General features: G+C 36.2%; 1 protein-coding gene across 11 annotated transcripts in view; it reads left to right on the top strand.

The window, feature by feature from the left end:
* Positions 1–20,327, top strand: part of PRRC2C (proline rich coiled-coil 2C) — a 97,178-nt gene that overhangs the window by 27,964 nt on the left and 48,887 nt on the right. For 7 of the 11 annotated variants that reach the window (XM_058540072.1, XM_058540074.1, XM_058540071.1 and 4 more), the window contains exons 3-12: positions 652–829; positions 2,186–2,295; positions 3,637–3,762; positions 5,510–5,733; positions 9,068–9,150; positions 9,846–9,979; positions 10,055–10,142; positions 11,552–11,696; positions 12,559–12,612; positions 16,315–16,936. In XM_058540072.1, the coding sequence (XP_058396055.1) occupies positions 652–829; positions 2,186–2,295; positions 3,637–3,762; positions 5,510–5,733; positions 9,068–9,150; positions 9,846–9,979; positions 10,055–10,142; positions 11,552–11,696; positions 12,559–12,612; positions 16,315–16,936 (1,764 nt within the window). The remainder of the gene's footprint in view (positions 1–651; positions 830–2,185; positions 2,296–3,636; positions 3,763–5,509; positions 5,734–9,067; positions 9,151–9,845; positions 9,980–10,054; positions 10,143–11,551; positions 11,697–12,558; positions 12,613–16,314; positions 16,937–20,327) is intronic. The other 4 variants (XM_058540076.1, XM_058540073.1, XM_058540081.1 and 1 more) reach the window with 2 other exon arrangements.

The raw sequence follows: 20,327 nt of genomic DNA, 5'->3' as shown, positions 1-20,327 counted from the left end.
GGGCTTTTTATATATGCATATTTTTCAGGGGATATAGATTAAATATCTTATGATTGCAAGTTAATAAATATGTTTTAAAATATGTTTATTCTTTCCTTTGTCAACAGAAAATAAGTAGAATTGTGTGGTTCCAAAGGGGAAACTTGGTCAATGAGATAGATAGGCATAGAGCTATATATTAGTGGGTATTGACTACCACTTTTAGTTACGGCATAGAGTCCTGTGGTGATTTGTTTTGTTTTGTTTTTTGATGCCTTGAACCCAGTGTTTATAGTGAAAAGTGAAAACTAGACAATGTATGATACATTAGCACTGTTCATTATGAACATAAAGTCAGCATATTTACTCTCTAACATACTAAGTTTTGAATTTTAAATAGATTCCCTGAAAAAAATTACAAAACCAGCATTGTTATTGTTTTCATTGTGTATAGGATTGCATTGTTAGTATTTTCAAAGCACCTATTTAGTGTCTTGATAGCTTGTTTTAATGTTTTTACAATGGATTATGTTGCAGATGTGTGGCTTAGTTTAAAAATTCTTAAAATATTAAGATATAATAGTTCAAGATTCCATTAATTTCTGTTGTCTTTTTATATTATTTTAAGAATAAAATAGATGTTCTAAGAAAATTGATGTTATTGATCTTTAGTTGCAGCTCGACATGGATTACAGAGTCTTGGAAAAGTTGGTATTTCACGGCGTATGCCTCCACCTGCTAACCTCCCAAGTCTCAAAGCGGAAAACAAAGGCAATGATCCTAATGTGAACATTGTACCTAAAGATGGCACAGGATGGGCATCAAAACAAGAGCAGCATGAAGAAGAAAAGTGAGTCAAAGTCTACCAAAGAATGAAACCATTCCCCTTTCTTTCCAGGGAACATATGTTGGAGTTCCTTCTATGTGCTAGATGTTGTGCTGCATGTATTACATATCTCATGCCTTTAAAGTCTTATGCCTTTAAAGTCTTATACAGTCAATTTTTGATTAATTTTCCCTATGAATGGGTTTAGTGGCAGTATTTCTGTATGTCAAGGTAGAACAGATGACAGAATTGCTAATGACAACTTTTCTTATATATTGTGTCAGGCTCCCTCCTCTCCCACCCCCACCAAATCAGGCATTCTCTTTCTAATATGATTAAGAGTTGATTCTGTTAAATAATTTGCATGATGCTAAGAATTTCTATCTGCCTGGTTCACTGAAACTATGCCTAATGCACATCATAGGTGTTCAAGAATGAATAAAGAATTAGCAAGAAAGCTGAGATAGAATTGATTAATCATCATTAATCAATTATTCATTATAATTGATTATTAATCATCATTCATTCAAGAAATATTTAGTACTCTATGTGTCAAGGATTATGCAGGGCTCATTGAATGACCAAATTAAGTAATGATAATTTTTAAAAATAAGACGAGCACTTGGATACTTGATGCTTTTTGCCTATATCTGTTATCAAATTTTTATACTCCTCTTTGGGGAGCTTTATATAGTAAATTTCACTACTTGAGTAAAGCTTGTCGAAGACTTATTGTTCACTGCTTCTTAGTTGTAGAATTGTTTTGTAGTAGCAAACCAGTTACCTGTCTGAGTGTACCAGAAATATATTGCATTTCTTGAGTCTCTTAACTGCCTTTTTCATTTTTAAGTATTATCTCCTTGCAAGGATTGAATAAAACTGTAGACCCTTTTAAAACAGCTTTAACTCATGGGGATGCATCAGGCAGGTTGCTGTTACCTCTTTGAATAACAGTAATAAGTACAATGGTGAACCTGTTGACTGCCAAATGGAGAGTTTGCTTAGCCTTAGCCTCCGGCTAATTCCACCCGTCCAGACTGTATATATGCCTATAATGTTATTTCTAATTATAAATGTTCACTTCCTCAAAACAGATTTTTGGTAGCTATGTTCAATAATGAGTGTTTCTTTTTTTACAAAATGAAAAACAAGCAAAGCTGTCTTCTCCTTGGGTTATTTGAAGGTAGAAATGGAAGGGGGTGAAAACAGCTGTACTTCATTCAAAGAAATGTTACAGAGGGAAAATATTTGTGGGAAGTGCATCTGTGAGTAAATGTGTCACCAAAATAATTTGTATACAAACTTATGTTAAATACAATATTTATTTTATTTTATTTAAACATATAATATCTGAAATAATGGATTCGTATTTTTTTTAAGAATACCAGAAGTTCCACCAGCACAGCCAAAACCTGGGGTTGCAGCTCCCCCAGAAGTAGCACCTGCTCCCAAATCATGGGCCAGTAACAAGCAAGGTGGGCAAGGAGATGGTAAGTGGACATCAGCTGGGGTAACTGGTTAGGCTTGATAGTTACTGAACAGCCACGTAGGAGATAAGGAGTAGATTATTGTGGTTTGGCAGGGGCAGAGAACATTGTCAAAGGACATACAGTCATACATTGCTTAACAACTGGGATATGTTCTGAGAAATGTGCTATTAGGTAATTTCATCCTCGTGTGAACATCACAGAGTGTACTTTGACAAATCTAGATGGTATAGCCTACTACACACTTAGGCTGTATGGTACTAATCTTATGGGAGCACTGTGGTATATGTGGTCTGTTGTTGACCAAAACGTTGTTATGTAGAATATGACTGTACTCAGGCACTAAAAATGGGTCTTTTTTTCAATCTCTTGGGCTGGTTAAGTTTCAGTGTCAAGAGCCGTGTATGAGCCAATGATAGGGATTAAAGAAGGAGTCTTTAAGATACCCTCTGCCCCACATTATTTTATCTTTTACCCTATATGACCAGACGAAACCTTATACTTTCAGCTCTTTGAGACATAAAAATACGCTTTTACCCACGGGGATGCATCAGGCAGGTTGATTGCTAGAAACCATATTCATCTCCATCTTTGCCCCTCAGCCTCCTCTGTTTCAAACATCCTGCCCACAATTTCCATGTGGAGAAGAGTGACAGAGTAGCCATAAAGCACAGAAGCTGTAATATTTCCCTTCCCCCAAGGAATGATGGATTCCCCAGCAAAATTTGATTTTTCCACTTGCAAGACAGGAAATGTCTATAAAATATGGTATGGAAAAACCCATCTAGGCCCTCAAGCTAATAAAATTGGCTCTTTTAATTTATAGAAGTATAAAAATAAATAGGCAGGCAGGTAGGTCGGTAGATGGGTGCATGGGTGAATAGTGAAGTGCAGTCAGTGTCTCAGCAGTAAATTAAATGAAGGCATTTTAACCTCACCATGATACTTGCAGTGTTTATTCATAAATTCTATTTCAGCAATACCGTTCAAACTGGTCCTTAGAGTTATTAGCAGAGGAATTTCACTTGTATTGAAAACATAGGGAGTCATAATAAAAGAGAAACTGAAGTGAAACTCTCCTCATTTGCCTCATCATCTTTAATGAATCCTCTGGAACAGTGTCTGGCAGATTCCTTTCTTAGGATTTTATCTCCTCGTGGCTGTTCATTAACTTTCCAAGGGATTCTAATTCTAGATAAATTTAAAATTTTATGAATATGAATAGTCATCATTGAAATGTGGAATAATTTAACAGAAGAAGGCAGAGAGCTCTATCCTGGGAGGGTTTTTGAATTATCTTCAGTATAAAAGTTACATTTAATGTTTTTTTAAAAATATCTATAGGGATCCAGGTGAATAGTCATTTTCAGCAAGAATTTCCCAGCCTGCAGGCAGCTGGGGATCAGGAGAAAAAAGAAAAAGAAGCAACTGATGACAGCTATGGACCTGGGCCCAGTTTACGTCCTCCAAGTAAGAGTACTTTGTATTTAATAAAACTACAGAATGAGATTATGTTTGTGTTTTATCCTGTGATATAACCTCCTACCTGCTGCTGTTGTATGTACGACTTGCCTAGTTTGAAAAGGCAGACAGCAACTATAGTTGCTTGCCACTCAGGTGTGGTTTTTCTATGAACGCATCAGTATAACTTGAGAACTCATTGAAAGTATATGTCTTGGGCCTTACTCCCAACCTACTAAATAAAAAATCTGCATTTTAACAAGATGCCTAGGTGACTTATTTGCACATTAATATATGGTCATTTTTACAAGAGTAAAATTTTTTGAGCAAACGTCTCCAATATGCAAATATTTGTTTATAAATTATATCCATTTATTTGCTACTCTGTTAATATCAGGGATCTCTTGCTTTCTGAACTTAAACTGAGGAACCAAATCAATTTGGATAGTGAGAGATACTTGTATTATGTACATTATAAAGCAAAACCTAAAAATAGAAATATAAAATCTTTGAAAAGTTTTTAAATGTCTTAGTAATTGTATTAGCTTCATATTGTTATTACCAAATACCTCAAAGGACCCTGTATACACGGGGAGGTTCCTCTTTATAGTAATGGTTACAATCCATGTTTCTGATAACCTAAGACATTTCATATATCCTTTGGCTCATTTCTTGTCAAGTCTGGGTAAATCATCTGTTTTTATTCTTATTTTTTAATTGCCATAATGTGGTTGATGAGTTTGTATTAGGAATAAATGTGTCAGCTCTGTTTTCTTGTTCATTTGATTTTAACCAGTTATCGCTGCATAACAAATTTGGCAACTTAAAACGACAAACTGAACTCGACTTAGGATTTCACACAGTATCTGAGGGTCAAGAATCTGGGAGCCACTTAGCTGGGGGTTCTGGCTCAGAAACTCAAAATGAAGTTGCAGTGAAGTTGTCATTTGATGCTGACGTGACTGGGGCTACTGTTCCAAGCTCACTCATGGTGGCTCTTTCGTATGTGGGCTGCCCACAACATGGCTTCCCCAAAAAAGTAAGGAGAGACAGACAGATATCTCCCACTAAAGGTGGAAGCCCACAGTTGTTTATAACCTAGTCTCAGAAGAGACATGCCATCCCTTCTGCCTTATTCTGCAGGTTACACAGACCAATCCTCGTACACTGTGAGAGGGGACTACACAGGGTGTGAATACCAGGAGATAGAGACCATTTGGGCCATCCTGGAGGCCACCTTCCAAACAAGGTTTCCTTGTTAAGACCATTTGCCTGTTTTATTTGGTTAAGCGTAGTTGATCCCGATAGTATATTCACTAGATCTGCTCACTTGGGCACGTGTAACTAGCAATAGTAGACTGAGAACAAGTGAAGCAGAGCATCACTGTCAACCCCTCTGGGTTGTAGAACTCCCCCCCTGCCACCTTCCCTCACGACACCTCAGGTATAACAGTGATTTTAATCTCTATACCTAATATTGGTAAAGCTTAATAGAGAAGTTCTAATACTTTCTTCCCCAACCCCAGTATTTGCTTTTGGTGGCACCCTCTGAGGTACATCCTCTCTGGTTTGGAAGCCACTAATCCTGACTACCTAAACATGTTGGAAGCATTAGTAGGGCCTACATGTTAGACTTTCACTGCTCCTTTGCTGTGCTTACTTGTTGCTTAAATTTTCTTGAAATGTGCTTAGTTTGGTTTCTTTGTGTCCCATTTTCAGGTTTTTTTCTTAATCCTTTCTTCTCGCCCCACACTAGATGTTGCTTGCTGGAGAGATGGTGGTAAGTCTGCTGGCTCACCTTTAACATCTGACCAAGATGAAAAACACCCTGGCCAGGATGAAAGCACTGCTGGAACATCAGAGCAAAACGATATCCTCAAAGTGGTGGAAAAGAGGATAGCTTGTGGCCCTCCACAAGCTAAGCTGAATGGACAGCAGCCTGCCCTTGCTTCCCAATACAGAGCTATGATGCCTCCTTATGTGAGTTTTGTTAAATAAGCAAGTAAATAAGAGGTTTTTGATCTGGGTTCCAAGGAGAGAATTAGAATGGGAAGAAGTTTAGGTCTTTATTTTCGTTAACTGGGAATTGCATTTTTTTTGATAATGAACAAATCAGCAGTACCTGTGTTTTTATCATTAGTAGGGATCATAGGTATTTTCACATTATATTGCATTGTTTTAGATACTGCAAAATATTGTTTATACTCAGCATACCGCAAAATAGTTATTAGACCCATGGGTAGACCCACTTGTTATTTAATGACCTAATAAAGGAGCACATACATTACCATATCACAAATTTGTTTTTTTAATATTGTGGTAACAATTTCAGTATAATTGTTTTCCTTTGTAATACCTCTATATTTTAGATTATGCATTTAAAAACATTTCTATGAAAAGAGGTCCATAGGATTTACTAGACTGCCAAAGGGGTTTGTTCATGGCACAGAAAAGGTCACTCCCTGTGTGTGTGTGTGTGTGTGTGTGTGTGTGTGTGTAAGATCAGCCCTGTGCTAACATCTGCCAATCCTCCTCTTTTTTTTGCTGAGGAAGACTGGCCCTGGGCTAACATCCATGCCCATCTTCCTCCACTTTATATGGGACGCTCCCACAGCATGGCTTGCCAAGTGGTGCGTCGGTGCGCGCCTGGAATCCAAACCGGCGAATTCCGGGCCGCCGCAGCAGAGCACGCGCACTTAACCACTTGCGCCACCGGGCCAGCCCCTGCTACCTGCTTTTAATTCTAAAATTTTTATTAGTATACTTCTAATTTTTTTTTAACTTTTCATTATGGAATATATTAAACATATGCAAAAATAAAAATAATAGTATAATGAACCTCCCTCCTCCCATATCTACCATCCATCTTCAACAGTTGTTAATTTGTGTTCAATCTTGTTTCACCTATTTCCTACCACGTTGGATTACTAAAGCAAATCCTAGGTAAATCATTTCATCCGTATTTATTTTAGGTTGTATTTTAAAAGACAAAGACGAGGGGAAAAATCCACAATGCCATTATCACACCTAAAAAGACAATTCTTTTTAAAATATCGTCAGTATTCTAGTTTCCCTGATTAGCTCATAATTAGGATCCAGGTAATGTCTATTCCTTGAGATTGGTTGATATTTCTCTTAGGAATCTTCTTTTCTACTTGGGACCTCTTTCCTTCTACTTTATTTTCTTTGGAGTTTATCTGTTAAAATTTGTTTGTCATCCTGTAGAGTTTCTCATAGTTTGGATTTTGCTGATTCCATCTTTGTAGTTTCATTGAGTATATACTTCTGATCCCTGTATTTCCTATAAGTTAGTAGTTAGATTTGGGGCCCTTATTCATTTGTTTGCTGTCAGCCTACTTTGAAATTATATGGCAAGTTACATGTGCCTAAGTAAATAAATTTACATTTTTCAAGATATCATTAACCTCAAGGGGAAGAAGAATCTAGTTCTTATATTCATTTTTCTTATGATTTATCTCCTAAGTATTCAAAGTCTAAATTTTCTTTTTTTCCATATTTTCTATTTTTTCTTTATTGTTATTTAACTGTTCTAGGGTAAAGAAGGAAAATAAATGATTAAATATAATTACTTGTTAAATATTTTCCAAAAAAATTGAGGAATATGATAAAAACCAGTCTTATTTGCTAACCTGGCCTCAATAAATGATTTACACCTGACTACTTGTCTCCTAATAATTTTCAAGTTGTGCTTTCAAAGATCTCTGAAATTCCACGTGTAGAGGTGGGCCAGGCTAAGGGAAGGTAAGAGGGGAGACCAAGTGGGCTTTGTTCGCAGTTGCATCAATGATTTTATTTGAATAAAGTGTTACACTGATCAACAAAAACAAATGTTTTAAAAACCTCTACTGTATATTGAGAATTTAAAGATTGTAGAAATTTAAAGATTGTTTCTACAATTAATTTTGTGACAAATTCCTAAATTTTAAACATCTGATGCCACACATAGTTAATCTCTATGCCTGAATAATCAGAAGGATCTAATGCAACTTCACCTATGAACATTTGCTTCCAATAGTGTATTTGCTAGCTTCAGTATAGAAGTGTGATGCAACCAAAAATTCTCTAGAGAATTCCCCAAACAAAAAGCTTCCCCAGTTGAGTTTCAGCTACTGCTTAACTGAATTAACTTTGCTCTGATCCTACTTAGAAATTTCTTTAGATCACATGATCGTATAAACATAGCCTTTCTTTAAGTATAAAATGATTTCCTCATCTAACAGTTATTTTTTTATAGAAAAACTGATCTATTTCAGGATATAAATTATATATTTAAGCTAATACAATTTCTTTCTTTCGTTCTTTCTCTTTTTTAACATAATTTCACCTGAGTATAAGCAAATAGTAAATAACCAAGTGCTTCTTGGTATTTCTTCCCTCCCAAGTCATAGGATGATCCCTTGGTGTTATTATTTGTCCTTATAATCTATCTTATAATTTCTCCTGAACTTAGCTTCTCAAAGCCAAGTTCCCATAGAAAGCATCATCTTTGGGCCTCAGTTTATAATTACTATCTGTGTAGTAACTTGACTCAGAATCCACCTATGCCCTACCCATAGAAAATCTCCAGGTAGCTCTAACCTCCTCCCTGACTCCCTTGGGTTATGGACTATCTTTTGCGTTATCTGAACTGAGTTCCTCTTAACCAACAAATCTGCCTTCAGTTAACCTATCCCTGTGTTAGGATGAGGTCTCACATTATTTCCTTTCAAGTATTCAAACTTGGTTAAGGCTTTGCAGTTTTCTGGGGTGCATGCATGTGGTCTTTTTTAGTTTTTCATGTCAATACACAATCATTTTTATGTAATTTTGTTAATGGGATAACAGAAGTTCTTTATATGATGTGCCCTAGTATTACCTCTATTTGTAAAGACTTGGTGGAAGCAGTAGTCTTGCAAAAGGCTTATTATTGAGGATGAATGATGATCTATACCAGTGGATAAAATTAATTATTCATAGTAATGTTTATTTTAATCATTTTTTTTTAAATTTTATTTATTTATTTTTTCCCCCCAAACCCCAGTAGATAGTTGTATGTCATAGTTGCACATCTTTCTAGTTGCTGTGTGTGGGACTCGGCCTCAGCATGGCTGGAGAAGCAGTGCGTTGGTGCGCGCCTGGGATCCAAACCCGGGCTGCCAGCAGCGGAGCACAAGCACTTAACCGCTAAGCCACGGGGCCAGCCCTAATCATTCTTTCTATAAACTATAATTTCAGGCTTAGTCAGGATGATCTTTTTTTTTTTTTTTAAATAACTGGGTTGCTAAATTTATCAATCTTTATTTCCTTCATTCAGATGTTTCAGCAGTATCCAAGGATGGCATATCCTCCTCTGCATGGTCCCATGAGATTTCCACCTTCTTTATCTGAAACAAACAAGTAAGACTATTAAATGATTAAAGTCTACAAGGCATATATAGCCTCATTAAGATTTTCGGGAGGTTGAGTGGATTGTGGTGATTGATTCGTTATTCTGTTCTCAAACTACAGTTGCCATTAACAAGTAATTTCTAACTTTTATAAGACAGAACAAAAATATTTCCTTCTTCTAAGACTTTAAATTGATTGACCTAAAATTCTGAAAACTGAAAATCATTGCCCTAAAAATTGATGACAGTTGTTTATCCCTTCTTCCTTCTATGGTGTTAATGACTCCCCTTTCTCTTTTTTTTGCTTAATATAAGACTTGAGCATCCTCCTGAATGATGATTTTTCTTAAAGTTCTTTAAGATTAGTATTAGTTTTAGCCATATTATCCTTTAACATGTTTGTTTTATTTTAAATCTTTGACAGTCAAAAAAAAAAACCTTGTCTGCTGTTAAATACATGCTTGAGAATTATATTATGTATTGTCATAAATTTGTGTATTAATATTACAGTTTCTTTGCACATATGCAAATTTGTGTATTAATATTATAATTTCTTTGTACATATGTCAGGTGTAGAATATTTTTTATATCATGATATAGAAAACACTAATATTGAATTGAAATGAACTAAATTCTAATCTTTTAATATTTTCCTAATTTAGCATCATTAAAACTTTGTATCCTTTATAATCTCTGGTTCATTAGAGGCCTTCGAGGAAGAGGCCCACCTCCTTCATGGGCCTCTGAGCCTGAACGCCCTTCCATTCTTAGTGCATCAGAACTGAAGGAGCTTGATAAATTTGATAACTTAGATGCTGAAGCTGATGAAGGTTGGGCAGGTAAGAGGCAAAATTAAGCATTTTTAGTTTTTGGATGCTTTGAACAGTCAATCTGAGTTTTTCTTAATTTAACAGGTGCTCAGATGGAAGTAGATTATACAGAACAGCTGAATTTCAGTGATGATGATGAGCAAGGAAGTAGTAGTCCTAAAGAAAATAATAGGTAAGTTGTTATGATGTCTTTTACAAATAATAGTATGAATTTGTTGATATAACATTAGCCATTTATGCAGAGATAATTCATTAATAGGCATTTGTTCCTTATTTATAGAATTCTTACATTCTACTACAAATACTTCTACTGAGTGGAAGGGTGATTAATGAGCCAAATTTTTAAAGTACAGCTAATCAAGGAATTGAAGTTTGATGTTTCTAAAGAAAATACATATTTAAAAGAAGATGTTTAGATGCTTGCCATCTAATTGGAGATATTTTGAGAGACAGTATCATGAACCATTTAAAACTTGTAACTTGGGCCGGCCCCGTGGCTTAGCGGTTAAGTGCGCGTGCTCCGCTACTGGCGGCCCAGGTTTGGATCCTGGATGCGTTTGGATCCCGGGTGTGCACCAACGCACTGCTTCTCCAGCCATGCCGAGGCCACGTCCCGCATACAGCAACTAGAAGGACACGCAACTATGACATACAACTATCTACTGGGGCTTTGGGGGGAAAAAAAAGGAGGAAGATTGGCAATAGATGTTAGCTCAGAGCCGATCTTCCTCACCAAAAAAAAAAAAAAAAGAGGATGATTAGCACAGATGTTAGCTCAGGGCTGATCTTCCTCAAAAAAAAAAAAAAAAGTAGTAATTTAAAACTTGTAACTTGCTTGACCTGATTCATATTTACAAAATTGGAGAAAAATTACTTCAAGTCTTTGATTTTTTAAACTTAGGAAGCAGCATTGAGGTCTCGGAAAATGGGAGTTTTTTTGTCTCTTTTCTTTCTTCTAGGGGCATCAGAATCAGGAATATATGAGTGATATAGCATAAAAGTTAGGCTCTTAAAATACACAGGAGCTTGCATACACATATTGTGTTCTTAAGAACACATGTATGTGTTCTTAAGTCGTGGCATTGTAATACACTGCTGTTTCATGATAGTTGTGAGATGCCTATGATTTGTTTTGATTTTTAAAAATGCTGTAGTTTGATTTATCTTTTTCATTAAGTCAGAATAAATTAGAATATAGCTATTAATTATCTGTAATATTACTCACTTGCATTCACATGAAACTTTTTGGGGTGGGGGTGATAGAAAATTGTGGGATTATATTCCTTTGCCAGGTTGTGTGAAGAATCAGTGTCCATATTTGACAACGACTGTATTGCACTTTATACTTTTTAGTGATAACCTAGTCAAGCCCAGTCCCCGACACACTGTAGATAATATAGTATATATTTACTGAGTGAATGGATTAGCACCACTAGGTCACACTACCATCTCGTTCCTTGATAGATTTTTCCTCTGAAACCATATGGAAATAATGTCTTTTTTACATAGAGAAAATGCATTTACTTATGGTATAGTCCATCCACTTTACTTTTTGATTTCACCTGGATTTTGATTCTTTAGTGAGGATCAAGGTTCAAAAGCCTCTGAAAACACTGAAAACCGAAAAGAAGCAGATGAAGTTTGCAACACTAAATCATCTTCTCAGATACCTGCCCAGCCATCAGTAGCAAAAGGTCCCTATGGGAAAGGACCTCCATTTAATCAGGTTTGTTGGACTCAAGGAGATCCTTGTCACGGGAGATATTATGGATGAATTAACCTTACAATCATGGAGTTGAAAGATGACTTAGGAAAAGAGAACTATATATTTTTTCTTGAGTAGCTCTAGATCTAAGCCATAATTTTATTGCATATTAGTAGGAACTGTCAATACAGTAGCTAAAATTATCAAGTAGAAATTAAAGTTTCACTTCATTTTCCTTGTAACAGCTCAGTCATATCAAAGTAGAAGGGTAAATTGTTTTTCCAAACTAACATTGCTGAAGTGCTTTATGGTTTACCTAATGACTTTGTAAATACTAGTCAGTGTTCCTATTTGAAATTGTATGCTATCCGAGTAGGGAAATCACACATAGGGAGTAGAGAAATCTATTAAGTCTGAGCCATTTTGAAGAACATTGTTAAAGAAGAAAAATATGTGGGCAACAGATACACTTGATCTTACTTCTAAGATGTCAAGAGCTGCATTGCAAAGTGGGAATAAAAAAGGACTACCTTCCAGAGAGTCTAGTTAACTCATAGTATACTCAGCATGTATTTGTTGCATTCGTACAAAACATGAAGGAACCGGTCCCTTCCAGGGGGTAAAAGTAGATAGCTAACAGTCTCCATAAAAGATGTTAACCCAGGGCCAATCTCCCTCAGCAAAAAGAGGAAGATTGGCAACAGATGTTAGCTCGGGGCTAATCTTCCTCACAAAAAAAAAGAATAAAAAAGAGAAAAAGATAAAGATGGTTTACTTTTTGCAATCTTGTGGTTTCACTAAAAAAAAATCAGTACATTCGCAAATATTTCCAGTAGATATCTTTTATCTAATTACTTGATAACAAGCCTTTTCTTTATAATAGGAACGTGGACCATCTTCACACCTGCCGCCACCTCCAAAGTTGCTTGCACAGCAGGTACATCTTAACCAAATGCTGTTTTATGGTCTGTATGTATTATTTGACTTTGTTTTAATGGAAAAGTTCTGTGTATCTTATTTATAACTTTTAGGAAACAGTTATGGTCTTTACCTTGTAGTTCCTGCATATCTTCCTCTTTATCTTTACCCTCTTCATTCTCAGCTGATAAACATGCTTCTAATTTCACTAAGAAAATAAAATTTCAATGCCCTTCATATTCTGACTTCCTTCCTGTTGTCCTTGTTACTAAGGACAACCCTTCTATTTGTTCCCAGGATCCCATCCTCTGTCACTTACCAGTAATGTTTTCTCCCATCTTAAAAATTTTTTTAAACACCAACCCTCCTTTAACTCCTGCTACGTTCCATCTGCCTGCAGTTTCTGCCCTATTTCTCTGTTCTCCTCCATGGCAAAATTGTTTTAGTGAGCTGTTGACACTTGCTGTCTTTACTTTCTCTCTCGTTAACACTCTCCTCTTATGCTTTCATCTCCCACTATACCTTTGAAACTGTTATTATCAAGGTCAGTAATGACTTCCATCTTGCCAAATCCAGTTGTCTTGTCTTCATTTTACTTAAATCTCAGTAGCAGTTGACATAGTTAATCTTTCCATCCTTCTTAAAACATTTTTTTTTACTTTTGAGACATCACACTATTTTGTTCTTTCTTCAATTTGTATTCCTTCAGGGCCTCCTATACTGACCTTTGACTGCTGGAGGGCTCTGGGCTGTGTTCTCATTCCGTTTTCTAACTATATTCTTTCCCTAGAAGATCTCATCCATGTGCTCATGGCACTCAGATGTTTATCTCCACCCCTTAAAGCTCTGCCCTGACTTTAAGAGTCATGTATTCAACAATCATTTCAACATCTCCATTTGGATCTCTCATAGATAGCTCATATTTAATATGTCCAGACCGTAACAAACCCCTACTCCCACACATATACAGCCCTGCTTCTTCCCATGTCTTCCCCATCGTAGGTAATGGCATTATCATGTACCCATTTGCTCATGTTAAAACCGGGACGTCACTCTTAACTCTTCCTTCTTTTTTCCCGTATATCCAGCCTAATCTATCAGCAAGTTATGTCACCTCTACCTTCAGGATATATTCCTACACTGAGTACTTGCTACCACCTGTTATATTTCATTTGAACTATCACAGTAAGTTCTTAACAGGTCTTGCTTTCCTCTCTTGCCGCCTACTCACCCACCACCTCCATCCCAAGTTCTCCTGTAGTAGATGTAATCTTTTTACACTGTATTTATTAGGTCAGTCGTTCCTTGCTCAGGTCCTTCTCATGGTCTTTAAGGTCTCTGTCTACTCTTCTGATTTCATCTACTTTTCTCTCTGTTCTTGCTTCACAAGCTTTATTCCTGTTGTTTTTTATTTCACCCTGAAGACGTTTTATTTGCTGTTTCCTCTAACTGGAAGACTCTCTTCCTGAGATCCTTCCTATGATCAAATTCTTTGCTCAGATATTACCACTTTAGAGGCCTGTACTGATCTTCTTACTAAAATAGGTGCACATACCACAGCCATCACCATCATCTCCTCCAGTCATTTTCCTGTTAACCACTGAATGCTCTTTAGCATTTCTATATACATACAGGCTAAAACTAAAACACCTGAAAGAAAATGTAAAAGAAAGTCTGAGTTTTCTTCAACAAAGATGCTTGGATAAGACACAAAAGGCATGAATTAGAAATTGATCAATTTGACTTTGAAAAACATCACTAAGGCAATGAAAAGATATGTCACAGAAAAAAACGTAACTAATACGTCTGACAGAGAACTTGTATTGGGATATATTTTTTAAAAAAAACAACCTTACAGCTCAATAATAAGCATTAGCCCAACAAAATGATTTGAACATTCACTTCACAAAATAAGATATACAGATGGCCAATAAGCACATGAAAAAGTGTTCAAGATCTTTAGTTACCAGAAAAATGCAAATCAGAACCACAGTGAGATTTTCCTACACATCCAAAATTTAATAGGCTGATGACACCAAATGTTGGCAAGGATGTAAGCAGCTCGAACTCTCATAGATTGCTGGTGGAGCTGTAAAACCTTGTAATCACTTTGGAAAGCAGTCTGTCAGTCTCTTACAAAGTGAAACATACTTAGCATATGACTCAGCAGTCCACTCCTAGATATTTATCCAGATGAAACGAAATGAAAACATATATTTACATGAAGACTTAGCCATGAATGCCCATAGCTATTTTATTCATAGTTGAAAAACTAGAATCAATCCAGGTGTCAATCCACAGATGAAACAATGTACCTATGATGGAACACTGTTCAGCGGTAGAATGGAGCAAACTGCTGATACCTACAAGGACCTCAAAACTATTGCTGCCAGCACAACAAACCAGACACAAAAGAGAATGTAACTTGATGTATCCATAAGGAAAGGGAAAATGACTCTATACTGCCAGAAGTAAATGAGTCATTGTTTGGGGTCAAAGGGGGAGGCAGAGGAGTGATGAAAAGGCTTTATATCTTGATGGGGTGGTTGTTACACAAGTGTATCATTCACCCAAACTCATTAAACAATACAGTTAAAATATGTGCATCACATTTTATGTAAACTGTGCTTCAATGAAATTGCTTTTCAAAAAATGCTTACTCCATGAGTTTACTGTGTAAATTAGGTACTTTATTATTTTGTTTTCGCAGCTTGTCTCTGAGCTATAGATGAAGTAACTAAACACCAGAGAGATGAACTGGTTTGCCTGAGACAGCACTGTTAGTAAATGATAGATTCTGGATTCACGTTTAATATTCAGTTCACTGTTTGCATCAGACCATTATTTTCTGTTTAGTAAGGATTCTGACTGGTTGTCTGGCTTTTAAGATTTTTCCACCCTAGTAGCTATTAAAATCAGTATTTTTAAAACAAATTTTTTAAGTTCCTTAATATTTCAGCCCTTCATGTGTGCTCTTTTTATTCTGGTGGTCTTTGCATAGTTGCTGGCAGTGATTTTACACTTTGTAGTAATTGTCTTAGAACACATTAATTGAAAATTAAATCATTAAAACTCGATCTCTCAGGTGATCCATCCTCCACTATAGGTTCTAGATGTGCCTTTCTGGATTTTTCAGCTTAAAGATAGAACTCTCTCAACCCAGGCTGATATCTAGTAATTTCTTCTCCTTTGGACTGTCAGCAGTAGCAGTGTCTCCATTTTCTTTGCTTAGCTTCTTTGGCTATCTGCTCTTTCCCTGTAACTGTACCTCAGTCTTCTCAGGGCTCATGTGGTGGCTTTTGCGTCTTTATGGACTTCTTTCTCCTTCTTTAGGCATTCTATCTCTGGCAGTTGCTGCAAAAGCACTCATATTCTAAATTTCCCTTTGTCTCTAAATTTAGATTTTGAAATTCACGTTGTGACAGCTTCTAATTTTATTCAGCAAATACTGAGTGAGCAACGATATCTGGCACGATAAATAGGTACATGCTCAGTAAATGTTAGATGACTGGATTAATTATTCTGGTCTTAGTTTTGGGAATTATCTAGACCTAATATTTTCTTCATGTTGTTACTTGTTTGCATTTTAATGTGTATGCTTTATCAGGAAAATTTCTGACATTTTGTCGAGTTTTTTCCTCCCTCTTCCTGCCTATGATATCCAATGTTGGTCAAAAATAGATTTGTCATACTCCTGTGATAATTTATCTTAATGTTTCAGCATCCTCCTCCAGACCGACAAGCAGTACCTGGAAGGCCAGGCCCTTTTCCCCCAAAGCAGCAAGTACCGGATGAAGATGAAATATGGAAGCAAAGAAGAAGACAACAGTCAGAACTTTCTGCAGCAGTGGAACGTGCTCGGAAGCGGCGTGAGGAAGAAGAGCGAAGAATGGAAGAACAAAGGAAGGCAGCATGTGCAGAGAAACTGAAACGGTTGGATGAAAAGCTTGGCATAGTGGACAAACAACCATCTCCAGAGGAAATTAGAGAAAGGGAGCGAGAAAAAGAACGGGAGCGTGAGAAAGAACTTGAAAAAGAACATGAACGGGAGCGAGAGAAGGAAAGGGAAAAAGAAAGGGAAAGGCAAGAGGAGAAGGAGAAAGAACTGGAGAGAGAACAGGAAAAACAAAGAGAAATGGAGAAGGAAAAAAAACAAGAAAAAGAGAAAGAACTAGAACGGCAGCAGGAAAAGGAAAAAGAACTGCAGAAGATCAAAGAACAGGAAAAGGAATGTGAATTGGAAAAGAAAGAAAGGGAGAAAGTGGATGAAAAAATCGAGCACAAAGAACCTACTTTAGAGCCTATGGTAGAAAAACCAGAAAATGAAAACAACTGTAATAAAGGTATGATAGTCTTGTTTGTTCTTATATGACCTTTACAAAAAGGCTTCACATTGCTTACAGTGTGGATGTTTGTGTATTTTTAATATATGTAATCCAAATAAAAGTGATTGGTGCTTTGGGGTTTTTTTGGATAGAAGTTGAATTTTATTGGATACTTTAATTTGTCTTTTCCGTAATTTTTTTTTGTTGTGGTAAAGTACACATAACAAAATTTAGCATCTTAGCTATTTTTAGGTGTACAGTTCAGCGGTATTAAATATATTCATGATGTTGTGCAACCATCACCACTATCCATCTCCAGAACTCTTTTCCTCTTGTAAAACTGAAACTCTATACCTGTTAAACAATAACTGTCTATTTCCCCTACTCTCCATCTCCTGGCAACCACCATTTTACTTTGTGTCTATGGTTTTTGACTACTCGAGGTACCTCATATAAGTGTAATCATACAGTATTTGTCTTTCTGTCACTGACTTATTTCATTTAGCAAAATGTCCTCAGGATTAATCCATATTGTAGCATATTGCAGAATTTCCTTCCTTTTTAAAAGGCTAAACCATTGTATATATATATACTACTTTTTGCTTATCCATTCATCTGTTGATGAACACTTGCGTTGATTCCGTGTTTTACCTATTTTGAATAATGCTGCTGTGAATGTGAGAGTAGAAATATCTCTTTGAGACCCTGCTTTCATTTCTTTTGTATATACTTAGAAGTGGAATTGCTGGGTCATATGGTACTTCTATTTTTAATTTTTTGAGGAACCATCATACTGGTTTTCATAGCAACTTTACTATTTTACATTCCCACCAACAATGTACAATGGTTCCAGTTTTCCCACGTCCTCACTAACATTTCTTATTTTCTGTGTTTTGTTTTGATAGTAGCCATCCTAATGGGTATGAGATGGTATCTCCTTGTAGTTTTGATTTGCATTTTCCTAATGATTAGTGATGTTGAGTATCTTTTCATGTGTGTATTGGTCAATTTGTATAACTTCTTTGGAGAGATGTCTGTTCAAGTCCTTTGCCCATTTTTGAATTAGATTGTTTGTTGTTGAGTTACCTATATATTCTAAATGTTAATCCCTTGTCAGGTATATGATTAGCCAATATTCTCTCCCATTCCATGGGTCGCCTTTTTATTTTGGATGTTCTTTTCATGCACAAAACTTTTTGATTTTCATAAAGTCTAATTTGACGATTTTGTTGTTGCCTCTGCCTTTGGTTTTATATCAGATAAGTCATTGCCAAATCCAATGTCATGAAGCTTTTGCTCTATGTTTTCTTCTAAGAGTTTTATAGTTTTATGTCTTACATTTAGATCTTTGACCCATTTTGAGTTAAGTGTTGTATATTGTGTTAGGTAAGGGTCCAGCTGCATTCTTTTTTTGTTCTTTTTCTTTTCTTTTTCTTTTTTTTTTTTTTGTGAGGAAGATCAGCCCTGAGGGAAGATCAGCCCATGCTAATCCCCCTTTTTTTGCTAAGGAAGGCCGGCTCTGAGCTAACATCTATTGCCAGTCCTCCTCCTTTTTTTCCCCCCAAAGCCCCAGTAGATAGTTGTATGTCATAGTTGCACATCCTTCTAGTTGTGGGACGCGGCCTCAGCATGGCCGGAGAAGCGGTGTGTCGGTGCGCGCCCGGGATCCTAACCCGGGTGGCCAGTAGCGGAGCGCACGCACTTAACCGCTAAGCCACGGGGCCAGCCCTCCAACTTCATTCTTTTGCATGTGGATATCCAGTGTTCCCAACACCATTTGTTGAAAAGACTGCCCTTTCCCCTATTGAATGGTCTTGGCACCCTTGTCTAAAATCATTTGACCATATATGTGATGGTTTATTTCAGGGCTTTCTCTATTCTATTTGTTTATATATCTGTATTTATGTCGGTGTCACATTGTTTTCATTACTATAGCTTTGTAGTCAGTTTTGAAATCAAGATGAATGCATCCTTCATCTTTGTTATTGTTTTCAAGATTGTTTTGGGTGTTCTGGGTCCCTTGAGATTCCATATGAATTTTAGGATGAGTGTTTCTATTTCTGTAAAGAATTCCATTGGGATTTTGATAGAGATTGCATGATTCTGTAGATTGCTTTGGGTAGTATTGACTTGTTAACAATCTTAAGTCTTCTAATCCATGGACATGGGATGTATTTCCATTTGTTTTATGTCTTTAATTTCTTTCAGCAATATTTTGTGGATTTTATTGTACAAGTCTTTCACCTTCTCGGTTACTTCCCCTAAGCATTTTATTCTTTTTGATGCTATTATAAATGAAATTGTTTTTGTAATTTCCTTTTCACATAGTTCATTGTTAGTATATAGAAAGGTTAGTGTAGAAGTGTGGGTAATTTTTGTGTGTTGACTTGTACCCTGCTCCTTTGCTGGATTCATCTAATAGTTTTTGTAGAATCTTTAGGATTTTCTACATATAAGATCATATCATTTGTGAACAGGTAACTTTACTTCTTCCTTTCCATTTTGGATATTCTTTTACTTCTATTTTCCTGCCTAATAACTCTGGCTCAAACTTTACTACTAAGTTGAGTACAAGTGGTGAAAGTGGTCATTCTTGTCTTATTCCTGATCTTAGAGGAAAAACTTTCAGGTTAGCACCATTGAGTGTGTGGTGTTGGCTGTGGCTTTCATATATGGCTTTTATTATGTTAAGGTAGTTTCCTTCTATTCCTAGTTTATTAAGTATTTTTATCAGGAAAGTGTGTTCAATTTTGTCACGTACCTTTTCTGCATCAATTGTGATGATCGTATGTTGTTTTCCCTTCATTGTGTCAATGTGGTGTATTACATTGATCGATTTTCATATGTTGAACTGTCCTTGGAATATATCCCACTTTGTCATGGTGTATAATCCTTTCAATAAACTGCTGAATACTGTTTGCTAGTATTTTGTTGAGAAGTTTGACATCAGTGTTCATAAGAGATAATTGTCTGTATTTTTCTTATAGTGTCTTTGTCTGGCTTTGGTGTCAGGGTAATGCTGGCCACATAGAATGAGTTAGGAAGTGTTCCCTCCCCTTCAATTTTTTGGCAAAGTTTGAGAAAAATTCATGTTAGTTCTTTAAATGTTTGGTAGAATTTACCAGTGAAGTCATCAGTTCTAGGGCTTTTTTGTGTGTGTGAGATTTTTGATTATCAAGTCCATCTACTCATTTTTTAAGTCTATTCACATTTTCTATTTCTTTGTGATTTAGTTTTGGTGGGCTTTGTGGTTTTAGGAATTCGTCCATTTCATTTAAGTTATCCAATTTGTTGGCGTCCAATTATCTATAATACTCGCATAGTCCTTTTTATTTCTGTAGACTTGGTAGTAATGTCACAATTTTTATTTCTGATATTAGAGTGTGAGTCCTCTTTTTTTCTTAGTTCA

The sequence above is a fragment of the Diceros bicornis genome, chromosome 4 (assembly GCF_020826845.1).
Source record: "Diceros bicornis minor isolate mBicDic1 chromosome 4, mDicBic1.mat.cur, whole genome shotgun sequence".
Taxonomy (NCBI): Eukaryota; Metazoa; Chordata; class Mammalia; order Perissodactyla; family Rhinocerotidae; genus Diceros; species Diceros bicornis.
The sequence above is the reverse complement of the archived record's forward strand: the minus strand, read 5'-3'. Positions and strand labels throughout refer to the sequence as shown.